This window comes from Capsicum annuum, chromosome 4 (assembly GCF_002878395.1).
Source record: "Capsicum annuum cultivar UCD-10X-F1 chromosome 4, UCD10Xv1.1, whole genome shotgun sequence".
NCBI lineage: Eukaryota > Viridiplantae > Streptophyta > Magnoliopsida > Solanales > Solanaceae > Capsicum > Capsicum annuum.
In genome coordinates, this window is record NC_061114.1 from 155,623,826 (window position 1) to 155,642,958 (window position 19,133).

The window sequence follows — 19,133 nt, forward strand, 5'->3', positions numbered from 1 at the left end:
TTTGTTTTGATAGTTTTTGTTGTTTTTGGTTGGGGTCAGGGAATTTTGGTGAAGGCATAAGAGGAAGTTGTATGTTATATTTGGAGTTATTGGAAATGGTTACCTTTTGTATAAGCTGTATGAAGGACACAGGCGGCAACTCTCTGATCTTGAGAGGGAACTCGCGGATGAGAAGAGAAACGAGGAACTCATTGGATCCCAGTTAAGATTTTCTCTTTTATTGTTTATTTTCCTGAAAAGAAAAGTGCAGTGTTAGAGTTATATTATGCTCAGAGTTATTTGTCTAGTCTGTAGGTTAAGGAACATTTCGAGAAAATCCAAACAATGGCTAATTCAACTACATTGCCCCATGTAATACGATATTTAAGTAGCAGAATAGATGAAGAATTAGACCTTACGCACTTGATGGAGAGGCTAGTGAAAGAGAAAGGCGAGCCAAATTCTATGACTGCTGCAGAGAAACGGAGCTATGGAATAGACTCAAAATTTTAAGTATGGACATGTGCGCCTGTATAGTTTACTATAAATATTTATGTACAATTGTTAGCTGATGATATTGTATCTTATGCCCATCCAGATTTTACTAGAATGGTGTTGTCTCTTTGGGCGACCACAATACTAATCTTATACATTAGAGTTCAAGTCAACATATTAGGGAGGCATCTTTATATCGATACTGCACGTGATTCAACTTGTAAGAACTGCTTTTTCTTACTCGACATGACTATGATTCTATCTTGTAGTTATATAGATTGTCGTATGTAGAATGTCTTACCGTTATAAGCATTGCATCTAGATGGCTATGATTCTCCACACCTACGTGCTTGCACATAGCATATTTCGTGGGTATGTGATGATGAAGGTAGTCAGATAGTCAATAAGATGAAATCACTTTACATGCATTAATAATGTACTTTTTGGAGCCCTAATAATGTCTGCTTCAGATTTTTCACAACAATCTCAACTTTTTTTAGTTATTCTCCATTCACCAATCATCGATAAATTCTAGCTAGGGTGAAAATTCAATAACATACAAATGTAGTCCACAATGTGGGGTCTGGAGAGGGTAGATTGTATGCAGACCTTACCTCAGAGCTAGGAAGGCGTTGTAACTTGGCCAATATAGTTTGCAACTAAGGATAATGACTTTGAGGTAGTGTTGATTTCACCATGAGGATGATAGAATTTGTTAAGTAGATTTTTGTCATATATTTATGATGTGTCTAGGCAATAATACTCATAAAAAATAGAAACAAAGAGATGTGTAGTGATACTTTCTATAAAATTTTAGTTCTTTTGATGCAATCTTTTTCAGGATATTGAGGCCAATAACCGGAAAGTAAACGTATACACTGACAATAATACTTCCCAAGAGACTTTACGAGTTGGTGATCTCATTAAGGTGTTCAAAGATGAATATTTCCCCGCTGGTCTGCTATTACTTTCATCAAGCTATGAGGATGGGATATGTTATGTTGAAACCTCCAATCTTGATGGAGTGACTAACCTTAAGGTGAAGCATGCATTGAATATCATATCCTCCCTGAACGATGATAGTTCTTTTCAAAATTGTAAGGCTGTTGTCAAGTGTGAAGATCCAAATGAAGATCTTTATACATTCATTGGAACTCTGTATTATGATAAACAGCAGAACCCTCTTTCAGTGCAACAGATACTTCTGCAAGGTTTGAAGCTACGGAATACTGATTATGTTTATGGTGTGATTATTTTTACTGGTCATGAAACAAAAGTCATGCAAAATTCTACAGATCCTCCTTCTAAGAAGAGTGGCATTGAGAAAAGGATAGATAGAATAATATATGTTCTTTTTGGTACCGTGATTACAATAGCTTTTATTGGATTGATCTTTTTCAGGATTGAGACTAAGAATGACATTTCTGGTGGTAAACTAAGAAGGTGGTATCTTCGACCAGATAAGACAAGTGTATTTTATGATCCTAAACGAGTTTCACTGGCTGCATTTTTCCATTTCCTGACAACCTTATGTTGTATGGGTACTTGACACTATTTTGTTATATGTGTCTATTGAAATTGTGAAGGTTTTATAGAGCATATTCATCAATCAAGATATGGAGATGTACTACGAGGAAACTGATAAGCCAGCTCGTGCAAGAACATCTTATCTCAATGAGGAACTTGGACAGGTTGACACTATACTCTCTGATAAAACAGGCACCTTAACATGCAACTCCATGGAGTTTGTTAAATGTTCGATAGCAGGTGATGTGTATGGACGTGTTGTGACAGAGGTAGAAGAGAGGTCCTTGTTTCCTTCAACATGAGAAAAATGGTAGAGTTGGTCAAAGTAACATTATATAGTTACACATCCTCTTCGATGTTAAAAACCAAAGTAAATTAGAGAGTAGCACAAATTTTCTTTCTATTTTCTGTGTGGTTAAATCTTCATAGTACAATGCGATGATACTTATATTGGTAATTATACCAGGTCAAGAGATAATGTCTTTAAGAGATAATATTAGAAGATTTATTTTCAAAATGATACTCCAACACCAACAATTGGTCAGAGTTTTACTATCAACTGCATAAATTTCCATCTAGAGGAAAGTTTGAACTTTCAGGAATATGATTAAAGGAATTTGGGTGCTTCATTTTATTAAACATGTGATAATGGTTATTGTGATCATCGATATAAATATGATTGTAGATATTTATCTAAAAGTCTTTGAGGAGGGTGATGATCTTGACATCACAAGTTCAAAGTACTGCCAAAAAATTAATATTACCAATTGTAAAACGTAACCTCCCTGGATGTAATTTAATTTGAGTTCTATCTAATTTAATACTATTTCTAAATCTCTATTTTTTTTCTTTCTAAATCTTTGTTAACACTCACATTGTTAAATGAATTCAAATGGAGAAAAAAAATGAATTCAAATGTATGTTGTTTATAAGTGTTTTTATTTTCATTAAAAGAGAGGTCAATAATTTTAAATGTGTTATAAGATCGCGCGAAGCGCGGACATGTTACCTAGCGAGTAGGAAAATAACCCTACAATCTTAAACCAGGTGTGATAGACTATACCAATATTTAATACCAAATAATGTTTAAAGCTTGTTCTTGACATTTCAATATATCTCTAAGGTTTGACATAGGCTATGTCAAGACCATAACTTGAATAAAAAGTGTTCAAATTATGGCCTTATTAAGACGTCAATTTTAATATGTATCGGAAGTCAGTCTTGGCAGGTCAAACCAAACATAATGTCAAATTGTGTTATTCCCACTAATGTCCCTATTTTGTGGTGATCTTTAATATTTGTACTTCAATCTTTAAGTAATAAAAAAGTGGTTGAATGTCCCTTAACATTAAAAAAATTAAGAAAAAATTATAATGCCAGAGTTTATATTTTTACATAATAATATAACACATATTATATGTCTTATAAGGCACAAAAAATTATGTCGCTTAATTTCCATAAAACTTATGTCGTTAGAGGCAAAAGTTCATTTTATAATCCACAAATTGTGTCTTACAAGCTACATAACTTGGTAGGCATTTGACCATGAAAATCATAATTTTTTAAACTTGGAGTTGTATTTGATCATGAATATAAATTGAAGTTATGTTTTAAATTTTTGTGAGAGGAGTTAAAAAAGTGAAAATAAATTTTACTTATTTTCACTTTTTCAAATACAACTCCAAATTGTATTTGAAATTCTTGTAGCCAAACATCACTTTTGAAATAAAGTGAAGAAAGCTTCGGAAAAAAATTCTTATGGACAAACGGGACTTTAATACCTACATAAGTTTAACGTTATATGCCGTAAGAAGTTCATAACTCATGAGTTATAACACATAACTTGGTTCTTACAAAACTTTTTTCGATATGAACATAAGTTCAGTTAAAGCCATAAAGTTATGTCTAAAGAGACATAATTAGATACTACACAATTTATGTCAGATAAATCAAATTGTGGTAATTTTAATATCGCCCATTTAGAACTTTTTTTTTTTAATCTTTTTTTATTAAGAATATTAGAGGTAGGGGAAGGGGAAAAAAGACGAGGGGTTGGGGGAGGATTACAAGGTAGGAATAGTACCTCACCAACAAAGTAAAATTTCAATATTCAATCAACGAAGCTACTAACATTTCCGAATCGTGTATCTAAAGTGGTTCCAAAGTGGTATATAAATAAATTTGGTGTATGAGCTCTTGGGCCGAAAATAAGGTTGATGTAAACAAAGCCCAAAATACAATTTAGCCCAGCTATCATTCCTTGCATAAAATTCTGAAAATATCAAAAAAATCCCAGATTTTGACTCATCTTACCCTCTCATCCTCTCTAGTATTTTGCAGTACAAAACTAGTTTTCTGAAAATCCAAAATCTTCTCGTATCTTCCCTCTTAAAGTTGTTTTACACTGTTAAAGCCTATAAAGTCTGCAGGTATATTTTTTCATATTATTAATCAAAAAGTAAATCCTAAGTGTTGAGTCCAGGTTCTTTCCAAGTTTCATGGAGCAGCTCATGTGTATAGTGTAGAAAAAATGGCATCTTTCCCACTTGTTTCAAATGACAGACTATTAGTTAGTCACAAGAAATGGAACCCCCATATTGCTAATTCTCAGTCTTTAAGGTGTTTCAAGAATCAAGTTTGTTCATTTCCCAATTCTTGTTTTACTTCAAGATTCTGTATATCTCAGCTTATATACAAGAAATGGAAGACCCATATTGGAAATTTTGAATCTTTAAGGATATTAAAGAATCAATGCTCATTACTCAATTCTTGTTTTTGTAAATCTCAAAGTAGAGTATTGCTTTGTAGTACTGGGGTTAAGTCAATGATAAATGAGAAGGGAGATATAGAAACTCATTTGAACAAAACAGACAGTAATAATATTCATAGGAAGTTTTCGTTGAGATTGAAATCAAGGTTAAGATTATTGTCTAGAAGGTTAAAAAGGGCGTCTGTTAAATCAATGTTAAATGATTTTGGGAAGTTTCTGAGGAAGAATACTAGAAAAGTGACACTGTCAACTTCAATTTCAGTGGTATTGGGCTTGTGTTGTTTGTTTCTAAGATTGACAGCAACTCCTTCTCCAAAGGTTGTTCCATATTCAGACTTGATTACCAGTCTTCAGGGAGGATCTGTAACAAAGGTTCAATTTGAGGAAGGCACACGGCGTATTTACTACAATACAAACTTGTTGAGTCTTAAAAATGCTCAGACAAGTGAAGATAGTTCTGTAGTTCCTGCTGAAAGCACGAGCATCGTTGAAGAAAGTAAAGATATAGATAGCAACAAAGGTGGCAAGAATGTGTTCAGTAAAATATCAAAAGCCCATGGTTCTACCCCTTTATGGCAGTTTAGTACAAGGAAGATTGATCATGATGAAGGATACCTTCTTAGTCTAATGAGGGAAAAAGGAACAGCATATGGCTCAGCCCCACAATCAGCACTTATGTCACTTAGGAGCTTATTAATTACTATGTTATCTTTATGGATTCCTTTGACTCCGATAATGTGGCTTCTCTATCGTCAACTTTCTGCTGCCAATAGCCCTGCTAGAAAAAGAAGGCCAAGTAACCAGGTGGTTGGCTTTAATGATGTGGAGGGTGTGGATGCTGCAAAATTGGAACTTATGGAGGTAAGCAGCCAATGTTATGAGCTGCATAGTAACTTTTTATTGGTATTTAAGTTTTGAAATTAAGGTGATAGTGAGTTTATCATCTCTCAACTGGTAGTAGTCCTTTGTTGATTCATTCAATGACTTTGGATGCATTCAACTGTGTTCATGTATAGCAGATGCTCAATCAGTACCTTGATTGAACAACAATATACCTAGTGTGATCCCACTAGTGGGGTTTGGGGAGGGTGGGGTGTGTGAAGACCTTACACCTACTTTTGTGGGGTAGAGAGGTTGTTTACGATAGACACTCAACTCAAGGAAAACATTTTTTATTAGAAGATTTTCTTTTTTAAAAACAAGATTAAAGAAGCTATGGTGAACATATCAAAGAAAAGAGAAATACTGACAGCAAAAATAGTAAAGATAGCCAAAGTAATAGAAACAATAGCAGTACTAAAATTGAAGAATTTGATAATAGTAATGGTAATGGTAATGGTAATGGGAATGGGAATGGGAATGGGAATGGGAATGGGAATGGGAATGGGAATGGATAGGCGGGCGGTAATCCGCCATGCCAACCAGATCTATTAACGAATATCGGAAAGCCTAGTCGGAAAACCGACCGAAATATAAGAGAATTTCAAATAGCTTAATGACTGTATGGAGAAATTAATTCTTTTACCCGAACAAGGGGCTTGTCAGAAAATTAATACTTACTTATGATGAGCCCATGTGTCTAACCTTTCTAACCATGAAGAGAGACGCCCTTTTCTTCATTATCATGGGCTTAAGAGTCACAGCTTGCTAGACGTAGTCACTAAGACAAAGCCACCATAAGAAGTACTAATTTCGACTTTACCAACCATTTCGGAACCAAATCAAGAAACTATAGAAAAATTCCTTCATATTTTGATAGAGTCTGGATCTTTCATAGTTACTAAGTAAGAGAAGTTAGATCTCTGGCATAGATATGAAAAGATTTTAGCCGGACATAGTCACGGCCGGAGAGGGGAAGGAAGTATTAAAGTATGTCAAAATTAAATATTAAAGAAGTAAATACCTTAAGACTGGCCGGATGCAAGGCTGGAATAGTAAACAACGGCGGCTATCAGCCCTTTTATTCAAACCTTGAACTATGTTACCCAAGAGAGAAATAAAGAAAATAAAATTTTTCTTCTATATCTGACATTTTTTCCTTCCCTTTGGAACTGGAAGAAACATTATTGTGAGAAATATCTTTCTCAATTTTCGTAATCCTGTGATCACAAATCATTTGGTTTTGCTTTAGAGATATAATCTCTTTTTTCAGGTTATCAACCTCAATTTTTAAATCGTTGGAAGATGTATCTTTACCGGGCAAATGACTTAAAGCAAGTCGTCTATTAAAGCTAAAGAATAAGGCATGTAATAATCGTTATCAGTACTCCGAGTAACATGAGTGCTATCAACAATTTTTGAAGTATTAGAGGTGCTATCAACAAATTTTTTAGTAGCAGTATTAATGATTTTTTCACGAAGCTTATCATCAGAAACTTCTTTTAATAATTCAAGGACTCTATCAGAAACTTCTCTATTCAGCTTGGATTTGTTTTATATTTAGGGCGTGTTTGGTATGAAGGATGGTCCTTGGTCCTGAGCCGGGGGTCTATTGGAAACAGCCTTTCTACCCCCGTCGGGGTAGTGGTATGGACTGCGTACATTTTACCCTCCCCAAACCCCACTATGTGGGAATATACTGGGTATGTTGTTGTTGTTGTATCAGCAGACCATAGGTAAAATTCTCATAGGAAATTTCACCATAGGAACCTGGGGCCCTAAGCTCTTTTCTAACCTTTTTAGCAAAAAAGAGGAGGAAGACCGTCTATGAACTTCGCCTTTCAATGTGTATACTTACTTTCGGGTAAGTCCATGATCCTGCTTAGAAAGGTGTCTTTATACCATCTGAATTCTCTTAAGGTCCTACATCTAAAACCGTTTAAGAGTGTTCGAGTATTTTCATATTGGTTGGTAAATCTACCTCCAAAAGGTTCAATGATAGTAAGCATAAAAGTATAAACATCTTCTCTATCCGCAGGTATCAATTCCTTCTAGGGAATTCCTAGCTTCGAAAATAACATTTCTTTTATCATTATCTAAGAAGTTGTCCCACCAGCCACGAAGTTGGCTAGTAAAACCAACAACAATCTTTTTACAAATAGTTGCATCTGGACGTCTTTGACGATTTTCGGCAAATGCAGTAGCTTTTGCAATAGTAGAATACATTAGCATTCGATGAACAAGGACAGATAATTGTCTTTCAGGTAAGCCATCCAAGTTCCATTCATAAATTGCATCTCCGCTATACGACGTATTAGTCTGATTCCATTCTCTTTCCTCTATCAGAACATCTTGAGGAGTTGGACGCGGATAGTAGTTAGAAGTCATGCGGGGTATATCGGCATATTTTTTCCCCGGTTGCTTCCTAATCATACCTCTGAGCTTATTTAGTTCAGAGTAGATTTCATTTCCCGTATCTGGGGTGGACTCTACGCTATCAGCAAAGGCATTAGACAAATCAATTGGTTTGATATTTAAATCGGAAAACTTTTTATCAAGTAATTTTTCCAATTCTTCTATGGGAGACAATTTTTCAAATCCCTCAATACCTAGAGGTCTCTGAATACAAGGCCTAGTTGTCAAGTCTTTTTTTTTACTTTCCGAAGTGGAAGCAATATCAGATGACTTTGGACTAACACTAAGCTTTTTCACCATCTCAATCAATTCATCAGGTTTTTTATCAAGAGAAGAAATATGTTCTCCCAAAACTTTCACATAAAGACTCAAATAATTGTTTTGAGCAATCAGATTATTTATTTCTGCAACAGTTACTTTACCAATTTCATTATCAATGAATTTTTGGAATGCAGAAAAAAGTAATTCCAGTATTATTAGGCAATACAAAAGGTGATTGGGGAGGGTAAATAGTTTGAAGGATATTACCACTCGCATCTTGATAAGATCTTTCCAACACCTTAACATATAATGGCAAATATGTGCTTATGAACCACGGCACAAAGCACACAATTTGACTATGCAATGCACACATCTCATAAAATTCTTGAGAAATAATAATAATAATAATAAAAAAAAAAAGAAAAGAAAAAAAAAAAAAGAAAAAACTGGTTAGGAAAAGAGGGAGCAAATATGGTACTCTGAACTAGAACCATGCTCGCCTATAGAAAAGCGATACTGGCTTGGCTACCTACTAACCTTCTACACTAATCCTCGACCGCCATGATCTTTGATTCTGAAGAGAAAAACACAGTACTTTATTTTATCCAGCAAGCATTGAACTCACAAAGAGAACTTAGACGAGTAGAAAGGGATCTTAGATGTTTGTGACTATTAGCCTTGAGAATTGCAACATTTAGTTTCTGATAAAATGGTTTCCCTCAAAAAGAATTTGCTTCCCCCTTTGTTCTACTCTAATTGTTTAAGATCAAGTGACCCATTTCCAGTTAGAGTAGTCTAAATTGAACTCACGTGTGAAATATTGAGTACATTCTTTAATGAGGAGTTGATTGACTATGAATTGGATGCAAATGTTGGTCCATCTTAACATGGTTATACAGGGGTTTCAGTTTCAGCCATTTCAGAGAATGGGCTTTGTCAGCTCATTTTGCTGACTGAAGAAGAAAGCAAAAAGATCTACTTTTAAGGTTTCCTATATTTTAAACAAAATCCTAGTTCTTTCAGACCATATTGTCCCCCAAAATACCACACAACGACAATGTTCTCCTGTCCACTTATTGTCTGTAATCACCAAATAATGATTGTTTTCTTCACTTTCCTTGATAACACCAGTGATATGTTAAGTGGTGAGAACACAATGGTCCAGTGCACTAGAAGTGATATATATTATCTCTACACTCCTTGCACAAAGCACCAATTCAAGAAAATCCTCCTCTCCTTAAGTGTTGCTTTCTTGAGTGTTTGCTTCAAACTTTCTCCCGCTTCTCCCTCTTAGACTTAAACTTTAGCGAAGCTTAAACCCATTTTGGACAAGAACTCGTAACAGTCAAGGAGAAAACTGTAAGCACCATGGATTTTAAAACAACAGCTAGAAATTGAAGATCCCCGATTAGGAAATAACATTAAACTTGAATAGTTTTCACATTTCTGCTGCTATATATGAAGAGAAGAGCATACCTCCATATAATATTCGTTCAAAATCAGCCATACTATATCACCTAAATTTTCTACAAAATACTAATTGTACCACCGAGGCAGACCATCTCTCTCCTCTCTCTCTTTTCCAACTTTTTCTTTGATTTTGATTTGTGCTTTGCTAGTGATTAAATGAGTGTTTTTTTAAGATGATCTTGATACAACAACCTTTTAGGTTTCCTTATCAAAAAAAAGAAAAGAAAGAAAGCTAGCCTATTAGTTTTAAGATTGTTGAATTTATTTCCTAAGATAAGATGTCCACCTTTTCCTCCTTAGATGGAAGGTAAGGAGGGGTAAGGAGGGTTTTGTGTAGTAGTTCATAAGTACAAGCTAGGAAAGGATCTGTCTTATGTCACCTAGTGCCATTTTTATTCCTTATTGGACTGACATTTCATTTTCTTGTTTCTAGATAGTGTTGTGCCTGCAAGGAGCTATAAACTTCAGTAAACTAGGGGCAAAGTTACCAAGAGGTGTACTGCTTGTAGGTCCACCAGGGACTGGAAAGACACTGTTAGCTCGTGCTGTGGCAGGAGAAGCAGGAGTACCCTTTTTTTCTGTTTCAGCTAGTGAATTTGTTGAAATGTTTGTTGGAAGAGGTGCAGCTCGCGTTAGAGACCTTTTCAGCGTAGCAAGAAGGAATGCTCCTTCAATCATTTTCATTGATGAACTTGATGCTGTCGGAGGAAAGCGTGGAAGGAGTTTCAATGATGAAAGAGACCAAACTTTGAATCAGGTAAACAGAGACTGGAACCTTTGTCACCTTTTTGACGGAGTCACCTTGTTTTATCTGATGGCATCTTGATTGAGTCATAAGTTTGCTGATATCCTTCTTCCATTTGTGTATGGTTAATTTGTGGATGATTAGTATCAAGTGTTAACATAAGAAAGCAGTACAACACATCAACAATTGATCCTTTCTGCTTCTGCATTCTGTGGTTTGAGGATGCTATTGTTACCTTTGAACCTCTACTACATGAATTATTTTGACAAAATTGATCCTTTAACCTCAGCTTATTATGCATATACTCTTGTGAAAAATGCTCATTTTGAAAGCTGCCAGATTTTTTCTACTAATGTTCATATTAGGTCTTTCCAGTTATCAGATGAATATGTGCTGCTTTATGAAAATAGGTTATGTAGGTTCATACATAAAATTCTTAAAACTGGAAATTTTTGTAGAGTTACACTGCAATTCCTAATTCTGGATTTAATAAATGTTGCAACTCTTGTTATTCCTAAATTGGCAAACGAATGGTCTTCTATTCTAAGGACACTTCCATTTCACCTTACTTCGATCCTCTAGGTCGGAGTTGAAGCCGACTTAACATTTTCCAGCCTTTACTTTAATTTGTTTGATCGTCTAGTTTCCAAGCAGTCCATAGTTCATAGTTTTTAATTCTCAATTTCAGTGTCTTGTACATATTTGTGTATTTGCTTACTTTCCTTAGATTTTTGGAACAAATAGTGTGTCAAGTCTTTCCCTTAGATTTTAAGCTCAAATATATCGAGTCCTTATTGTACAAAAAACAACAAAAAATATGTCGATCTCAGAGTCTTTACCATCTTCTTCGGCTGTGTCTAGTCTATGTAAATCCTTAGCAAAATTAAATGTCTCCTAGTCTCAGTAAAACCCTGTCTTGTAAATATGACTACCTCTATGAAGTAGATGTGTGTTATGAACTAACAGCTTCAATCGCAAATTAAGGGCTAAATTGAAATAAGACGACAAAGTTTTTTTGGAACGATTTTCTGATTTATCAAAAGGAAATTACAATTACAGCTAATTAGAGCTAAAATAGACATAAATGGGAAAATGGATCTCCATTGCTAGCTTGAATCTGCAGAAAGAAGAGTGGAAGGAAAGAGTTTGAAGGAAAACTTGGAGAAGAAGAAGAAGAGAAGAAGAGGAAGAGAGAGAAAAGAATGTGAGAAGTATGCTAATTACCAGAATTTGTGAATGCCCCTCTCTCCTCTGACAGTCTGTTGATAACAACCTCCAAATTGATCTCAGCCATTGCTTATCATTAATAAAAAATAAATCCTGGCCCTTTATTTTAAGTTGCAGTTAGTACTGTTCACTCCCTCTTCTTTGTTTATTTCCTCTTTAACCTCTATTCATAACATTTCCCGGGCCTTGAAAACATCCTTGTCCTCAAGGATTAAAATGAGGAAACTTGGCCTTGATATAGTCATAATCTTCCCATTTAGCATCCTCAGGGGGGAGATTAGACCACTGGACGAGGATCTTGACAGCTGCAACATTACCCTTACGCACCATTTGCCTTTGTAAAACTGCTACGGGAGTGACAAAAAATTGTCCATCATTTCCAGTAGCTGGTAAACAAGTCTGAACCAGAACCTTAGAGCCCACCTTCTTCTTAAGTAAGGATACATGGAATACAGGGTGTACCAGAGACGTAGGGGGAAGCTCGAGCTTGTATGCAACTGTGTCAATGCTCTCCAAGACTTTAAAAGGACCATAGTACTTGGAGCTCAACTTCAAGCTCTTTCTCAATGCCAAGGAAGATTGCCTGTAAGGCTGCAGCTTGAGGAACACTAAATCTCCTACTTGGAACTCTCTTTCAGACCTATGTTGATCAACATATAACTCCATTCTCTCTTGAGCCTTGATAAGATGGTCTTGGAGCAATTGTTGCATCTGTTGTCTTTTCATAAGAACATCTTCAGCAGCAGGGACTGTTGTCTTAATGGTGGGGCCTAATGGATAAGTGGGGAGGACTATATCCATAAAGAAACTCAAAGGGAGTGCATTGAAGACTTGTGTGAAAATTTGTGTTGTACTACCATTCTGCTAGAGGTAGCCATTGCTTCCATTGTAGGGTTCTGTGAGATGTCATGCATCGGATATAGTTCTCAATACATTGATTAACTCTTTCTGTTTGTCCGTCACTTTGAGGATGGTATACAGTACTGTAATGTAATTGAGTACCCAGTACTCTAAATAGAGCTTGCCAGAAATTACTATGAAACATCCTATCTCTGTTAGTGATAATAGACTAATAGACTAAGGTAAACCATGTAAGCTATGAACATGTGAAGAACTTATGCGCCACAGTCACCGCTGTATAAGGATGAGACAGAGTCATGAAGTGAGAAAATTTAGTTCTTCTGTCCACAATAACCAGAATAGTGTCCTTGCCTTGAGACTTAGACAAACCATCAATAAAGTCCATTGTAATATGCCTCCATGCTTGATCAGGGATGGGTAAGGGTTGTAAGAGCCAAGGGTAGTGCACATGCTCACCTTTGTTCCTCTGGCAGACTTCACAAGCAGCTACATGGTCATTTACCATTTGACTCATTCCTGGCCAACAAAAGACGAGATAGTCTCCTGAAAGTGCCTGCTTGCCCTGAATGACCACCTATTGGTGAGTCATGGAAAGTAGAAATCAATTGTTGCCTCAGTTCACCAGTCGTACCATTATAAAGCTTCCCCTTTTTTCTTAAAACTCCAGAAGAATAATGATAGAGATGAGGTCTTAGTTGGTCTGTTGTAGCTTCAACAATCATTTCCTCGGCTAGTACATCTCCTTCATAGCTGCTACTTATTTTAATCATCCACTTTGGCTCTATTATACTGATAGCTTTAAACTGTCTTTCCTCTATAAGGCTAAGTTCTTGCCCTTCATCCACTTCAAATTGCCTAGATAAGGCATCATCTACTCTGTTCTCAGCTCCCTTTTTGTACTGCACTGAATAGTCTAGGCCCAACATCTTTGTGAGACCTTTTTGTTGTATGGCTATGGTGATCTTCTGCTCCAATAGAAACTTCAAGCTATGATGGTCTGTCCTGACAGTGAAATGCTTGTACTGGAGGTAGTGCCTCCATTTATCCACAACACTTAGAAGAGCCATATACTCTTTCTCATAAATGGATCTACCCCTGTGTTTTAGAGCTAGCACTTTATTGAAATAGGCAATTGGTCTATCACCCTGCATCAACACTGCACCAATCCCCCTTTGGCTGACATATGTTTCTATAATAAATTCTCTTGAGTAGTCAGGTAATGTTAGTACAGGGGTGTTGGAATGTAACCGAGATCCCATCCCGAGACGTCACATGGTGCTTATGATCCGAAGGACCACAAGCTAACCCTATTACTGATATCTGTACCTGTGCACTGTATAATATCTGAAATAAATGCGGAAACTAGCCATAAGGTTTAACACATCTATGAATACTCAAAACTGAAAACTGAATACTAATACATCCGCCTGAAAAGCCTCTAAATTGTCTAAATTGTCTGAATTGTGGAGTTGATGGGACAGGTCCCCAACTAACTCCGTCTACTGAAAATATAAACAAAGTCTGATGCAATAATAGTAAAGTGAGATTCGTCCTCGAAAGAAGAGGACTCACTGCTACAATTAGTGCTGCTGATTGGGACTGAACTGTTGAGGAAACTCTGGGTCTCGTGCCTCTGAACCTGTGGTGCCAAATAAAACACCATAGCGCAAATGCGTCAGTACAGGGATATACTGAGTATGTAGATGGGGTAAGGCTAAATGCAAGGGTTCATGCATGTATAATATTTAAACTGAATAATCATGAAAATGCCGCACGAGAACACAGACACATACATGAATGCATAGACCATAGTCACAATCATCACAACTCTAGAGACTGAAACTCGGATACTGCCTTACTATAGACTGAACTCACTATTGACAACTCATTTGATATTGATGACTGAGAAACTGGATGTACTTACATCGATGACTGAATTCTGAGCTTACTGCTCTCGACCGAGAAGATTAAAGATCAACCTCTCTAACGGATGATTAAGGAAGCTATTATCAATGGTAAGGAAATGATCATATTTGAATCTGACAACAAGAATACTTAATAGAATCTAAGACTGTGATCAAGCCTGTCTGGCGGCGTATCGTTGAATATGATATCAAATAACTGTATATGAGACCAAGCCTATCTGACGAATGGTCCATGAATCAATGGAACTATTTGAGTTCCTCATAGAGATAGATGACTATATCTGACAGTCCTGAATTCTGAAGATTGATACTGATACTGATACTGAGACTGAATCTGAAACTGAAATTGAAACTGAAACTGTGGGAAGTAGTTACTTAACTGACACAGGTGGGGTCCAACCTGTAACTCCAGCTGGAAGGGTGTCAATACCGTGCCACGGGTAAAGACCTCTCTCTGGTCAATCCTCTCTAGCGGATGACCCTTACCGGGAAGTCGACCTAAGGCAATATAATAGTCAAATACTCTCTGTGTGGAGGTGACAACCTTTTCCTGACGGTGACTCCTGTATCCTGCGCTGGCTACGCAGTTCTGGAGGTCAGGGATTGCTACTAATGACTCCGACCTCTCTCGCTGACGAGAGGAGCCACCATCCCTTCACTCGCTCGGTGCTAGTTTCTACTCCCAACTGAGAGACTGATGGAATTCTTAACTGAACACAACTGAACTGAGTATGATACTGATCATGTTTATCAGAAGATTTGATTGAGCTACGCTGAGATCACTTAGTTTCGTATCTGACGGAAATGGTATTGAATCACGGTATCTGACTGATGATACAGAGCTTGAATAGATTATTCGGTCACTACCGAGATTAGAATTGAACACTTGCATACTGTTAGATCTGAGCTGAGTATAGAGCTGAGGCTAGATTACTAGGGATACGAAGATTACAGAGATTACTGAGATTACTGAGATTTCTTAAGTTCTGTAACTGTCTGAGGATACAACGTTCTATAATTCACTGAGTTCTGAGAGTCATGGCTTGACTGGAATTATCGTGAAACTGACACGGGCTTTAGACAACAGCTAAATTGTCGGGTATAAATACCCCCAGGACTCGATAACATAAAATAAAGCATAATCATTCTTAACTAACCATCACCACAATCTTTCATTCTTCATCACAATCATTCATTCATTATCACTATCATTAAAGCATCACGTCAAGCATTCACGAAACATAGACATCTATTCATCATCACAATTACTACAGAGTCACTTCAAGCATTTAGGAATCATCAACATATACTAGCGTAGGGAAAACATGCCACTAGATCCTACTCCCTTCAAGAAGGTCTTGCCATGAATTTGGATATCACATGATTTGGGGGAAACTTCATACTGACATGTCACTATTTACTCGTCTAACACTTGGCATGTACTAAAGGCTTAACATGTATCAAAGAACACGAAATTGGGGAATTTACTACTATCACATCTCCACTTTTTCACTAAGGTCCTTCAACAAACACTAGACATACACGGGTTCACACTTATTTGGGGATTTCCTACTATCATGGAATAATTCATTCACTTGGGCATTTTATCAAACACTAGGCATGCATAGACTTGCTCATACTTTGGGGTTTCCTAATCAACATACTATAGTGACCCTTGTTCTTCGCCTAAGCTTTTTATCAAACTTATGGGGAGCATGCTTTGCTTATTCAACCATTTCTACCCTCATTTGACATGAACACATCACATAGAAAGCAACATAAGGAAGATTCATCACAAATATCACATGGATTCCACATACTAAGGCCAAAGCTCATGAATCTTGTAAACAAACATGAATCAAAACTCAACAACAGCTGGAACATCAATTTCAACTCACATGAATTATTAACAACTCATAAACATAAAATCTTTGAGTTTTAGAAAAGGGTGCTTGAGCTTCTTGGATGAAAGGGACCCAAGAATCAACATCTACATACCTGAGGAAACTCTTTTCTTGAAAGCCTTGGAGAGGTTTCTTGATTTCTCTAGATCTTTCTTGATTTTTGATTGAAGGAGAAGAGAGGATTTGATTTTGGAAACCTTAGTTTTTGGGTGGAAGAAGAGAAAATGAGGCTGAAGGCCCTCAACCGGGTATTTATAGAGGCTGGGGAAAAGACCAAAAAGCCCTTGGAATTAAATTGAAAAATCTCCGATTTTACATGCTGGCGCGATGCGCCATAATCGCGCTAGTTCACTGGAAATTGGACAATTGGGAAACTGCATGACGACGCGACGTGGTGGAAATCACGTTGCCATCTTGATTGCGAACTGGAACTATACCGCGACGTGGTGGAATCGTAGAGGCTCCGTGAAAATTGACAAATTCTGAAATTAAGCCTTGGCGCGACACGCCATAATTGCGGAGGCTCATTGGATTTTGACGATTGCCATTTTGGTTGGCTCCGCGACGCGCTAAAGTGCCAGGTGGCACACTGTCACACTAAAATGGCTCTAACTCTTCACCCGAGTGTCGGATTTGGGCGAATTTGGTATCGATGGAAAGCTTATTCAATGCTCTACATGACAAAGAGTTGAAATTAGGGAAATTCCACACGATCCAAAGTATTTCATACTTAGGAAGATATTTCTGAAACTTTTAGACTCGGATTCCGCTTTACTGAATACGCTCTAAGGCTCAGATTGAAAGAGGACTTTGCGGGGTATTACATGGACATAGCCTTCTTCAGTGTCTCAAAAGCTAAGGTAGCATCTTCATTCCAATGGAAGGAATCCTTCCTTAGTAACTCAGTAAGAACCTGCAGATACTTCCATAATTCTTTACATATTTTCTATAGGAACCCGTCAGGCCAAGAAAGCCCCTCAATGCTCTGATGGTGGTCGGTCTTGGCCAATTCAACATGGCTTGAATTTTGCTGGGATCAGTTGCTACTCCACCGGCAGATATAATGTGACCAAGATATTCTATTCTTGGTTGCCCAAAGGAACATTTTGACCTTTTGGCAAACAAAGAATGTTGTCTCAAAATTCTGAACACCTCTCCTAAATGCAACAAATGTTCCTCTAAAGACTTGCTATAAATTAATATGTCATCAAAGAAGACCAAAACAAACTTTCTGAGTAGGTTTTGAAATACATGATTCATCAAAGCTTGAAAGGTCGCTGGTGCATTGGTCAGCCCAAAGGGCATGACCTTGAACTCATAATGACACATATGAGTCCTAAATGCAGTCTTATGAACATCTTCCACCTTCATCCTAATTTGATGGTAACCATCTCTCAAGTCCACCTTAGAGAAAATTACTGAACCTTGAAGCTCATCCAGCAAGTCATCAATGATCGGAATGGGATATTTGTCTTTAACTGTGACTTCATTAAGACCCCTGTAATCAACACAGAATCTCCATGTCCCATCTTTTTTCTTGACTAGCAAAGCAGGGGATGAGAAGGGTGACTGACTATGCTGGATAATCCCATTGCTCAACATTTCAGTGAGTTGTTTCTCTAGCTCTTCTTTTTGGTAATAATTGTATTTGTAAGGTCTCAGACTCACAGGTGAAGTTCCAGGTTTGAGGGGAATTTTGTGATCAAATTCTCTTGGTGGGGGTAGGGATTTAGGTTCACTAAACACATCCTCGTATCCAGCCAATAACTCAAGTATGGTGTTATCTACCTGTTCTTGCTCACACTCACCACTTGACTCCATGAGGAAGAGGTGAGCCAACACAGCTTGGCCCTTCCTCATCAATTTGCCTAGTGTGCTCCCACTGATGATGCTGAGTTGACTATTCTCAGGGATAGCATGTAGCACTGTTGTGTTGCCCTTTTTGCCTACTGTAATACACCTTTTTTCATGATCAAATTTAGTGGGATTGAACTTCTTCATCCAGTCATTTCCTAATACAATGTCACAACCTCCAAGCTTAAGAATCTTCAAGTCTTCCTTGAAGGTTTTACCTCCCATTTTCCAAGTGAACTTGGGGTAAGTTGAGCTGCAGTACATGTAATTTCCATCAGCTACAGTAACTCTGATAGGATTAGAGTGAATAGCCTGATAGCCAGTCTCCATTACAGTTACTTCATTAACAAAACTATGAGTGCTTCCAGAATCAATTAGCACCGTTAATGATCTATTCTTAATAACCCCACTGTCCAAGATTTTATTAACTCCATTACTACTGCCTGATAGTGCATTCAAACAGACAGCATCTTGGATCTCCACTTCATCCAAATCTCTATCTCAACTGGTTCTGTCAAGTCATCTGCGCCATTAGAGCCTCCCTCATCCTTAGAGTTCAGCTTCTGTTGATCTTAAGGCAACACTTCACTGGTGCCCAGCAATACATTGCAGTTGCTTCATTTTGCATTTATGACCTGGCAGGTATTTCTCACCACATCTGAAACAAAGGCGATTGGCTTTCCTATACTCATAAACCTCAGGACTTAGCCTGAGTGGACTAGGCTTGGGATGCCACCCCTGTAACCCTTGGTACCGCAGGATTAACCGATGGGCTAGAGTTCACTACATGCCTCACCGCAGTCTTAGCCTTCTTCTGTGCA

At 37.2% G+C, this 19,133-nt stretch overlaps 1 protein-coding gene across 1 annotated transcript in view; it reads left to right on the forward strand.

The window, feature by feature from the left end:
* Nucleotides 1-4,287: 4,287 nt before the first annotated feature.
* Nucleotides 4,288-19,133, forward strand: part of LOC107867907 (probable inactive ATP-dependent zinc metalloprotease FTSHI 3, chloroplastic) — a 32,962-nt gene continuing 18,116 nt past the window's right edge. The window contains exons 1-2 of the mRNA XM_016714390.2: nucleotides 4,288-5,632; nucleotides 10,230-10,553. Of these exons, the coding sequence (XP_016569876.2) occupies nucleotides 4,532-5,632; nucleotides 10,230-10,553 (1,425 nt within the window). The 5' untranslated portion in view covers nucleotides 4,288-4,531. The remainder of the gene's footprint in view (nucleotides 5,633-10,229; nucleotides 10,554-19,133) is intronic.